Source organism: Onychomys torridus, chromosome 2, assembly GCF_903995425.1.
Source record: "Onychomys torridus chromosome 2, mOncTor1.1, whole genome shotgun sequence".
Classification (NCBI taxonomy): domain Eukaryota; kingdom Metazoa; phylum Chordata; class Mammalia; order Rodentia; family Cricetidae; genus Onychomys; species Onychomys torridus.
The window spans coordinates 167,259,766-167,270,799 of NC_050444.1; the positions used below are offsets into that span (position 1 = coordinate 167,259,766).

Consider the following 11,034-nt stretch of genomic DNA (forward strand, 5'->3'; position numbering starts at 1 on the left):
CAGGAATGACACATGACGCTATGGTATTTTTCTTCCGCACCAGGAATGGAAAAGCTGACATAATCACACACACACACAGCAGAAATGAGAACACTGTGGATGGTTTTTGGCAGTATATTTGAATACGTAAACAAAATGGAAAAATTCCTAGGAAATCTGAGCAGACTGTTAGTGTCCGAGAGAAGCCTCCAAGAAAGACCAACAGTCACGTATGCAATTTAGCAGGAACGTTTATTTCCAGCCTGATGGGGTGGCAAATAACAACCCCAAAGTGGGGTCAAAAGCTCCTTTTAAGCAGAGTTAGGAGAATTCCAGAGAGGAGGGATTAATGTGGTGCTGATTGGTGGAGGAAAGATTAGTGTGGGAGTTGATTGGTGGGAGGCTGTAGTGGTTAGGGCTTGTTGTCGAGAGGGCAGGGAAAGCTATCTTTAGCAGAAGTCTGGGGGGCATCCTCTGAGCCAGCAGAAGGGGCTTGGGGACTTGCTGAGCCAGCAGAAGGGCTTTGGGGACGCCTGCTGAGCCTGCAGGAGGCTGGGCGCACCTGCTGATTGGTTGCCCCTAAGTTGTGGTTTTCCTGAGAATTGCTTGCTCAGCTCCAGCCCATTCAAGTGAACTGAAACTAAGTCCTGGTCCATGCCAGGGCTGCTAGGGGAGCCTGTTAGGGCCCTGGCTTGGCCACCCAGCCCTTTCACAAACTAAATCATTAAAATGGACAGAGATAAAATGGAAAGGGGTCATATTACCCCATTGACTGGAACATTGAAAAAATAGTGACCCTCAGCACTGTTTTTGTGTTTTTGTTTTTGTTTTTTTTTTAATAATGATTTTTATTTTGAAGTGTGTGTGTGTGTGTGTGTGTGTGTGTGTGTGTGTGTGTGTGTAAGGACTGGACATACAGGTAGTGTGAGCTGCCTGACTCGGGTACTGAGAACTGAACTCAGATCCTCTTTAAGAGCAGTATAATCACGTAACCTCTGAGGCATTTTCCAGCCCCTCACTGGTTTTCTTTCTTATTTTCTTATGTTTCATAAAATCTTTATTGACAAATAATTCACATAGTATACAATTTGCCTGTTTGCACAGTTGGATGGACTCCCTGGTTTTCTTGAAGGCAAAAAACAAAGGGCAGTTTACAAATAGTCTAGCATAATCTCACTGCATCAGCAAGTTCTGGGGTGCTAGTCATTGTCACAAGTGAGGCCAGCCTGGCATAGCAGGACCACAGTCCTGGGCTTAGTCAAGACAGTGTCCTCATTGCTCTATCTGATGGCCTTAGAGGGATAGAACTCTTCCTACCCCTTATAGCCTTACACTGGGCCTGAGGTCCATGGGACAGCATCTCCTCAGCTTCACTTGATAACTCAGTAAGCTCACCTGGGTGGACATGGGGGGATTGTGCTGGCTGGTTTTATGTCAACTTGACATAATCTATAGTCATCAGAGAGGAAGAAGCCTCAATTGAGAAAAAGCCTCTATAACATTGGACTGCGGACTGGAGAGATGGCTCAGAGGTTAAGAGCACTGACAGTTCTTCCAGAGGTTCAATTCCCAGCAACCACATGGTGGCTCACAATCACAACCAACTAATGAGATCTGGTGCCCTCTTCTGGTGTGCAGGCACACATGCAGATAGAATACTGTATGTATGTATGTATTTATCTATTTATTTATTAATCATCTATCCATCTACTCATTCATTCATTCATTCATTCATTCATTTATTTATTGGTTTGCCACCACACCCGGATGTTTCAGTTTTAAAAGTTTTCTAGCCCAAGGTTCCAAGATCCTTCCACAGTCATGTTATTTGGCTTACATTTCCACATCACAGTTCATCATCAAAAGAAATCAGGACAAGAAATCAAGCAAGGCAGGCACGTAGAGCTGACAAACAAAGAAGTCGGGCTGAATAAGCTGTGTCATGCACGAGCACACACACAATATATGAAATTAAGAAAACGTAAAAAACAGACAAAACATAAAACTTTAAAAAAACATATAGTCAAAAGTTGAGAACACTTGGGTGGTGGTTGTACTCACCTTTAATGCCAGGCTAGGGAGGCAGAGGCAGGCAGATCTCTGTGAGTTCAAGGCCAGCCTGGTCTACAAAGCTGATGCCAGGACAGCCAGGACTATTACACAGAGAAACCCTGTCTAGAAACACATTACACACACACACACACACACACACACACACACACACACACACACACGGTGAGAATACTTTCTAATTTTTTTAAGTTTATTTTATTTTGTGTACATTGGTGGTTTCCCTGCATGTATGTCTGTGTGAGTGTATTGGATCCTGAGAGTTAGAGTTGTGAGCTGCCATGTGGGTACAGGTCCTCTGGAAGATCAGTAAGTGCTCTTAACTGCTGACCCATCTCTCTAGCCCAAGAAATTTTAATGAAAGTATCAGCATGCTGGCATGTGTGCAGTATTCATCATAAGTAGAGTTCGTGTGTATTCGGAAGTTTTCCTGTGTCCTGCCCAGGTCATATACCCTTCTGGGGTCTTTAATGGAGTTGAAGACAAGATAGTTATAATTACAGTTTTCCTTAGCCATGATAAAAGATAAATTAGATATAAAACTTTAGACTCATAAGAATAGGATCGATGGTAGAATATTTTCTAATTTTGCCAAATACAAATAGACTAGATATTATAATTCTTGCTTGGTAACTGCTTTGTTATATATAATTTTGCTATGCTAAAGTTAAAACCTTCCTTTCTTATATGACAGAAAAGGGGAAGTGTGTGGGATGTCCTTCTACATGCTGTGAATATATGCTGTTCCCATTGGTTAGTAAATAGAGCTGCATTGGCCTATGGCAGGGCAGGATGGAGCCAGGCAGGAAATAATGAGAGGAGAAAGGAGAGCCAGGGAGATGATGAACTGCCATCCAAGGAGCAGCATGTAATGGGACACAGGTAAAGCCATGGAACATGTGTTTATTTTATAAGTTCTACAGGACGGAGGGGCTGGGTGGGATGGAGAAACTGCTCAATTCTTCTGAAAGGATCAACAGGCTGTAGGAGCTAAAGAAAGCTGTCTTCCTTCCAAGACACAATCTCCTCCAGTATCGAATCTTCATTGATAATAGGAGACCTGGGAACAATGAAGAAGCTTCCTCTGCTCCAATGGCAGCCAGTAGATATGGCTTTGTCCTTCTTTATTAGCTACTCATCCCTCACTCATTGCCTCTTACCTAGAATCTTGTACTGGTGTTAAGTCTGCATCCACAGTTCATAACTAGAGGCCCAATGTGAGTTAGGATGGACCAGCTTCTTCTGTAGGGTCTGCAACTGAGAACACCAGGGAAACCCTCAGTCAGAATCCTCATGTTTCAGGGACTGTAAAAAAAAAAAATGACTTTGCTATTTCTCATGACTGTGAAGTCCAGCACATGGGCTTTTTTCATTTGAGGCTAGATCTGGACACTGAGAGGAAGCACAGATGCCAGCCTTCTTGTACTTGCTGTGTTTGATTTCCTTTTTGATCAGCTATTCCCTTGAGATATCTTTAGAGCCACAGAAGCTGACAATAGGGTAATCAACTCCTTTCCATGAGCTTCATCATAAGTTTTAATGGGTAGACCAAGCCTAAGTCACCTGCCAACCCCAGGGCAGGGAAAGGTCCATCCCACCCACGCTGGACTGAGAAAGAGGGTCCCCCAGGGAAATGGAATTACTGCTACAGAAATGGAAATAGCACTAGGGTGTCAGCTTGGACGCCACACCCCACAACAGCTCAGTATCCTGAAGGACCTTTTGTTTTGGCCTCAGCTTGCACACGTTGTGCTAATCCTCCTCTATCTGTCTACCCAACCCATGACGTACTTTCTGGGCACCCTGCCCAGGACAGTTTCCTTTACCTCGAGTTTCCAGCAGCACTACCTAGGAAGTTGGCTGTAGCCCAAGGTGGAACCACCTGTTCCAGCTGCTTCCCCACTGCACCCTCTGCAAGGTGGTGTTTGTGCTGATTAGTAGTCTTGTGAGCAGGGACCTGGAAAGATGTAAGAAGGAAATCTTGTGTAGAGGTATGAATGTAGCTCCTAATAGGGCCCAAGCTCCCAATATTCTTGCAGGTTCCAGTGGGGTAGTTGGGGATACAGTGCTTCAACAGAGCCAAGCCCTAAGACTGTGTTGCCATAGGACCAGGGAATATCCTACTTCAACTGGGGGCAACCTACAGAAATAGCAGTTGGTCAACATGGAATGAGGTGGTGGTGGGGGTTCCTTCTGGTCTCTGGGGACAGCATAGCTCTCCTTTCTTTGCTCTATTGGCTTAGAAATACTGGATGGGAAGTAGGGCCTCCCGTTGTCAGCTTTCTCTGATCCTGCTGTGGCTTGGCAGACATTGCATAGGAATCACCTTGCCCCTGCCTTTGTCCTCTCTTTGTTCCTAGCTGGAAAGATACCATAGATAGAATTATTCAGACGACAGGATATAACAAAATTGTCATCCCCATGGCCAGCCCCTGCCCAGAGGAGAGACAGCAGTTTTCTCTTACACAATTGAAAGCAGATCGAGTGCTGCCCTGACCAGGGAAAGGTCAGTATTGGTGAGTCCCTGGCCCACTGGAAAGACCCTTGTCCTAGGACAAGCTTGAGGCAGTGAAGAAGTCAGACCTAGGCCAGGGCTCTGGGTATTGTTTTTCAACTCTGCTAACTGTGTATTAGAGTGGACAGCTTGTCTTGGTCAGTGTTCCATTGCTGTGAAGAGACACCATGACCACAGCAACTCTTATAAAAGAAAACATTTAATCAGGGCTTGCTTACAGATTCAGAGATTTAGTCCATAATTAGCTTGGTGGGATGCTCTTAATCACCATGCTGTAGGACCCTGGAACTCCCAAGTTGGGTAACTGCAGCCCTGCTTGCTCAACTTAACCAGATGTCCTCCCTATGCTGATTCCCTGCTGGTCTCCACCCTCCTGAATGCTCACCAGAGGTTCTTTGTCTGTGTATCCTGCATTTGGTGTAAACAGCTTAGATGCAAGAATGTAGAACATTTAGTTGCGAACTTCTGCCCTCCAGCGGTTCTTCAATTGTGCTGTAAACCTGTATTTAAGGTTTCCTCCCTTCTTCAATCCTTTGGCACATATGACCTGCTGTCCTTTGTCCGTTTTTTGATCCACAGCCCCTCGCTCGGACTTGGTAAATGGGTGGTGGTAGCGCAACACCACGCCATCTCTCCAGCTCCTAAAATGGCTAATTTTATGTTTGCAAATTTTGTGCCAATTAAAACCAAAGCTGAAAGTATCTCAAAAAGATGCAGGGTTCAACCTAAGGTTTCCCAAGGGCCACACAAAAGCATTTAAGACACAAAGTCAATACTAACCACACGGAACTATAATTCATAAAATAAGTAATGAAATGCCTAGGAGTCTGTAATGACAATGAAAAGAGTCTTTTCTTTCTTTTCTTTTCTTTTTCTTTCTGGTTTTTTGAGACAGGGTTTTTCTGTGTAGCTTTGGATCCTGTCCTGGAACTCACAGAGATCTGCTCTGCCTGTCCCTCCCGAGTGCTGGGATTAAAGGTGTGCACCACCACTGCCTGGCTTGTTTTTGGTTTTTCAAGACAGGATTCTTTGTGTAGCTTTGAAGCCTGACCCTAAGTGTCAAACTGGCCTTGATCTTCCTGATCGATCCTCCCAAGAACCGGGATTACAGATTTATGCCACCATAACCTCTCTGGGGTGCTTGTTTTACTTTTGTATCTTGTTTTCATTGTGAGGTTCTCACTAAATTACTCAGGTTGGCCTTGAACTCATTTGGTAGCCCTCATAGGCTTTCTCTTAAGCAGCATGAATTCTACAGGCTCACATCACCTGACTCAGGGTGGGCTTTTTGTGGGGGCGTTTTCTTTGTCCGATCCTGACCCTCCTTATGAGCCAAAGAAGGGAAGGAAAACTGAAGGGACGGAGAAGGTGGGTCTGGCCTGCAGCTTCTCTTCAGGTGTGCAGTTAATCGAATTTCACCAAGCCAAAGCCTTGCCTCAGACTTCCCTCCCGTGTAGATGCCATCCATTCCAAAGATGGAGGAGCTCAGGGCAATGTTAGATTTCAGTCTTTGTGCCTATCCTCTTAGTCAGAGCTGGCAGGACCCTCTTGCTAGCCACAGGGGTCAGCATCGGATAGAAGGACCATCAGTCTGGGGTCCTCATCATTTGTGGCAGGGGCCTGTCCCAGGGCCTTTGAGCATCACCTGCCCTGTAGGGCGACTCTCGCGTCGTGCGATGCGGCCCAGAGAGGGTTAAGGGGGCGGGGCGTGGGACAGCCCCGCCTCTGCCGCTGGGTCCGAGGGCGCACTGGGCTTGGGCGTGGGGCTGGTTGGAGCGGGTAGCGGATGGGGCCCCTGCGCGGGGCGAGCGCGGCAGCGGCGCAGCCCGCGTGACCCTCCGCCGCGCCCCGTTTCGCCGGGCCAGCTACAGGATGCGCGCTCCGCAGCTGCTGCTGCTGCTGGCCGCCTGCGCGCCGCCCTCCAGCGCCTCTGTGGTCCCGACGCTGCCGGGCTGGGAGCCGGCCTCCGACGCGCCCTGGTGCCCCTACAAGGTGCTGTCCGAGGGCCCCGAGGGCAGTGGGCGCCTATGCTTTCGAAGCCCCGCTCGGGGTTTCCGCTGCCAGGCGCCGGGCTGCGTGACGCTGGTCTCGGCGGGTGGTTCGCTGCGCGCCCACGTCCTGCGCAACCGCAGCGTGCTGCTGCAGTGGCGCCTGGCTCCGGCTGAGGCGCGCCGCGTGCGAGTCTTCGCGCTGAATTGCTCGTGGCGTGGCACCTACACACGCTTCCCGTGCGATCGCGTGCTGTTGGGCGCCTCCTGCCGCGACTACCTGCTGCCGGATGTGCACGATAGCGTGCGTTACCGCTTGTGCCTTCAGCAGCTGCCGCTGCGCGGCGAGCTTGCCGCCGCCCAGCCAGAGCTCGCCGAGTGCGTGGAGTTCACCGCCGAACCGGCAGCTATGCAGGAGATCGTGGTGGCCATGACGGCTGTGGGCGGCTCCATCTGTGTCATGCTGGTGGTCATCTGCCTGCTGGTGGCCTACATCACCGAGAACCTCATGCACCCGACCTTCCGGCGACCCAGTCTGCGCAGGCAATCCTGAAGCGCAAGGCGACCTGCCCACCTGGGTTCCACCTGCCCAAATGTCCTGAGACCGTAGGCCCTTTCCTTGCTTCCCTCTCATTTCTTCTCCCTCTTTACGATGCCCATGGAGAGCCTAATGGAGACAAGCCCATGCAGGGACCTTGTCATCATCCCACGACCTTGCCAGCCCCAGCTGGGTATCTGCCTTTCAGACTCAGGCCTCAGACTGGCCATAGGCGCCAGGCTAGCATGTCAGCCGAATCCAGGGGTCTTCCCCATCTCTAGGGGCCTTTTAGGGCCGGCCAGAATATACAGTCCCTCTGTCAAGAGCCACTGGCATCCAGGATCATCAACCTGAACTTCCGTTCTGTGCCAGGTTGTCAGAGCTTGGCCATGATCATTGCTTGGTCACTTTGTGCTTTGCAGATGGGGAGGAGTGACCTCTGGATCGTGTACCCACCCCCACCTTACCCAGTGGGCTTAGGTTAGCTTTGTGCCTTAGTTTCTCTGGCCCACTGCAGGAGCCACCCATCATCCCTCAGCTGCCCATGGGGATTTGTGGCCCTGTGACTGGCTGGCTTATGCATGCTTCTGGCCAGAGTCCCATTGAGGACACACCATCCTCGAGATTTTCAGGAGCCTGGGGCAGGTGTTCATAGGCCCTGTTTTGTCTTCCTATGTGGGTGTCCAAGAAGCCAAGAGCCATGATGTAGCTCAGCAGGCTGGGCCCAACGTCCAGCTGCTGCATCCTGGGGTGAGTGCCCTCCACCTTAGGAGGCTGGGGATTCACCCTTTCCTTTCGCTGTACTGCCTTGATTAGGACTTTGCCAGTGCCAGTGTGTGTGTGTGTGTGTGTGTGTGTGTGTGTGTGTGTGTGTGTATTGGGGGGTGGGAGGACAGCTGAAGGGATCATGAGGGCTGAAGGAAAGCTGCCAGCCCTGTCCAGCCAGATCCCAAGCTTCAGCCAACTTGAGACCACAGTGGTCACAGAGCCACTTCACCCCCCCCCCCCCCCCCCGTCCTTCTTACACTAGAGGATGGAGAGCCTGAGACCTGACCCCAGGGATGCTGCCCTCCATCTGCATGGGCAGAGGTTGGCTTTCCCCACCTCTTGGCAGACACAGGCACCTGGCTGAGGTCACCCAGCCATCTGGTGATATTGGGTACAGGGAAGAATAAGGCATTGCCCATCTCTGACCCTGGCTCTTTTCCCTCCCACCCTCACCCCAGCAACCATGGTGACCTGAGCCCTGGCTGGCAGCACTTGTGCCCTACCTCTCTGTCTTTGCTCTGCCCGCTCCTTGTGAGGCACCAGTCAGTTGCCAACATCTAAATGTCCATCACTTGGACCAAAACACTGTCTTGTGTGTTTATTTGGGATGTTGGAGGGAAGGTTATGGGTGAGGGAAGGGAAGGTGGATTTAATTTCTCCAAGGGCTTCAAGCATTAGTCCAGTGGCTGGTCTTGAACCTTTTCTCAGTTGGGGTGGAATGGGGATCAGCCCCAGGCAGTGTTCACTGGAATGCTGACTTTAAAGTTCTGGCAGAACAGGCACGGCCTCCAATAGCTTGATTGTCCACCCTCAGAGCCTGGGAAAGCATCTCGAGGCCAGCTGTGTTGGGTGGGGGTGGGGAGTGGCACTGGCAGTGGTTAGAAACAGCTTCAGCATACAAGGTGACCTATTTGAACTGTGACAAGCAACAGTTAGGCAGCTCTAGGCGGGGGTACCCTCTCCAGCATGGGGCTTCCCTCTGCAGTGTTAGAGTTGGGAATAGAATTTGGCAGAAAATGAACCTGGGGCTACTGTGTGAGCCACTCTCCCCACCTGGTATGTCCTTGGGCCTCTTATGCTACCGTGACCCTGAAGAAAGCAAGAGCACAATAGCTCTGATGAGTAACTCATCTAGAGGGGTGGGAGAAAGGTTGGGGGTGTAGTGATGTGCCTAGATTCATCTGAGGGGTGGAGGACAAAGCAGGTTGTCTAGACAGCCAGGGCAGAAATGGGAGGGCTTTGCAGCCCTGCTGCCTCCCACTGCTGGTCTTGGGGGACCTAGGCAGTATATGATATGTGTATTCTGGTGTCTTCAGCCAGCATGGGCAGGAGTTGGCACTCCGGAAGTGCCCTGTCTGAAATACCTTAGTGTCCAACTTCTAGCTCCCTAGGGACAGTCTGATTCTAGAGCTAGGACCCTGTGTCCTCTTCTGGTGCTAAAGTTCTGAGACCTCCTCAGGCCCTCAACAGGATTCAGCTGTAGCTCAGTTGTTAGAATGCTTTCCTAGTATTTAAAAGGTGCTGGGTTCAGTCTCCAGCACCATATGAATCTGGAGCTACCTGTAACTTCAGCACTCAGGACATGGAGAATGGAGGGTAAGTTCAAAGTCTCATGGGCTGTGGTGGCACATGCCTTTGATCCCAGAACTCAGGAGGCAGAGGCATGCAGATCTCTGAGTTTGTGACTAGCCTGGTCTACAAAATGAGTTCCAGGACAGCCAGGGTTGTTACACAGCAAAACCCAGTGGTGGGTGGGCAGGGGGGGAGTTCAAAGTAATTCTCAGCTATATGTTGAATTAAAGACCAAGAAACACACACACCACCAACCACCACCACCAACAACAAAAAAGCCCAACTTTCCAGTCATATGGAAAGAAATAAATTCCATTCAATTAATATCCAAGGTCCCCCACAACTATGCTCCAGACAGAGCTATGTCTCATCCCAGCCCTGTTCAACTGTGTCGCACTTCTTGAAATGTCCAATATGATCCCCCAGCGACATTTTACACTTCTACCCAAAACAAAACCCTCTGCTCCGCCTAAAAATCTAGTCACAGCATATGATTACCTTAGCCTACCAGAATGATCCATAACCATTTTCTTTGCATGAACTGAACCTCCATAAAGGGAGTACCAGGGGGGTGACCACCTTCCTCTAGAACTTCCATGTGCTAAGTTACACAGGAGTTACCAAAAGAGCTCACTCACTGTTACCAGGGCTTAGGACATGTGAGTCCTATTAGTAGTCACTATGGGTCTTGAGCACTTAAATGTGGCTAGTGTGACTGAGGAAAATTCTGCTTTTGAAATAGGGTTTCAGTGTGTATCCTTGACTGCCCTGAAGCTTGCTATGTAGACTAGGCTGGCCTTGAACTCCCAGACATCTACTGCCTGTGCCTCCCTTCTGACTGCTGAGATTAAAGGTATGAGACAGCCTCCTGAGAGCTGGTATTACAGGTATGTACCACCACTCCTGCCTTCCTTTTCAGTCTTCCTCCTCTTCCCTCTTTCCCTCCCTCCCTCCCTGACCTTCCCTTTTTATTTTTTGAGGCAGTCTTTTGTAGAATGAGCTTGAACTTTGACCCTCCCTCCTTGACCTCTCAGGTGCTGAAGTGAATGCCACAGACTCTACAGTGTTGGGTATCAGATCTAATGTTTTGCATGTGCTAGGTAAGCACTCTACCAACTGAGCTTCATGCCCATCCCTATTTTGAAGTTTCTAGTTATACCGTCAGCTTCTCTGACCTCTTCTACAATGTACATTTACCATTAATTCCAGCCAACTCCAGGTGGTGTGTGGCACAAGCCTTTAATTCCTGCACTTGAGAGGCAGAGGAAGGGGATTTCTGTGAGTTTGAGGCTAGCCTGGTCTACAAAGCAAGTTCTAGGACAGCCAAAGCTGTTATGCAGAGAAACCCAGTCTCAAAAACAAAACAAGGGGGCTGGAGAGATGGCTCAGTGGTTAAGAGCACCAACTGCTATTCCAGAGGTCCTGAGTTCAATTCCCAGCAACCACATGGTGGCTCACAACCATCTGTAATGAGATCTGGTGCCCTCTTCTGGCCTGCAGGCACACATGCAGACAGACTACTGTATAGATACTAAACAAAACAAGCTCGAAGGTGGTGCACACTTTCAATCCCACAGTACTCTGGAGGCAGACCAGGTGGATCT

General features: G+C 49.6%; 1 protein-coding gene across 1 annotated transcript; it reads left to right on the plus strand.

The window, feature by feature from the left end:
- Positions 1 to 6,302: 6,302 nt before the first annotated feature.
- Positions 6,303 to 9,511, plus strand: Fndc10 (fibronectin type III domain containing 10). Its single transcript, XM_036178983.1, has one exon. It carries the CDS (start codon positions 6,437 to 6,439, stop codon positions 7,103 to 7,105), a length of 669 nt encoding a protein of 222 aa, XP_036034876.1. The 5' UTR covers positions 6,303 to 6,436; the 3' UTR covers positions 7,106 to 9,511.
- Positions 9,512 to 11,034: the final 1,523 nt, after the last annotated feature.

Bases quoted from the DNA above. Each gene is read 5' to 3' on its own strand.
- Fndc10 (XM_036178983.1), top strand. From the start codon at position 6,437: ATGCGCGCTCCGCAGCTGCTGCTGCTGCTGGCCGCCTGCGCGCCGCCC.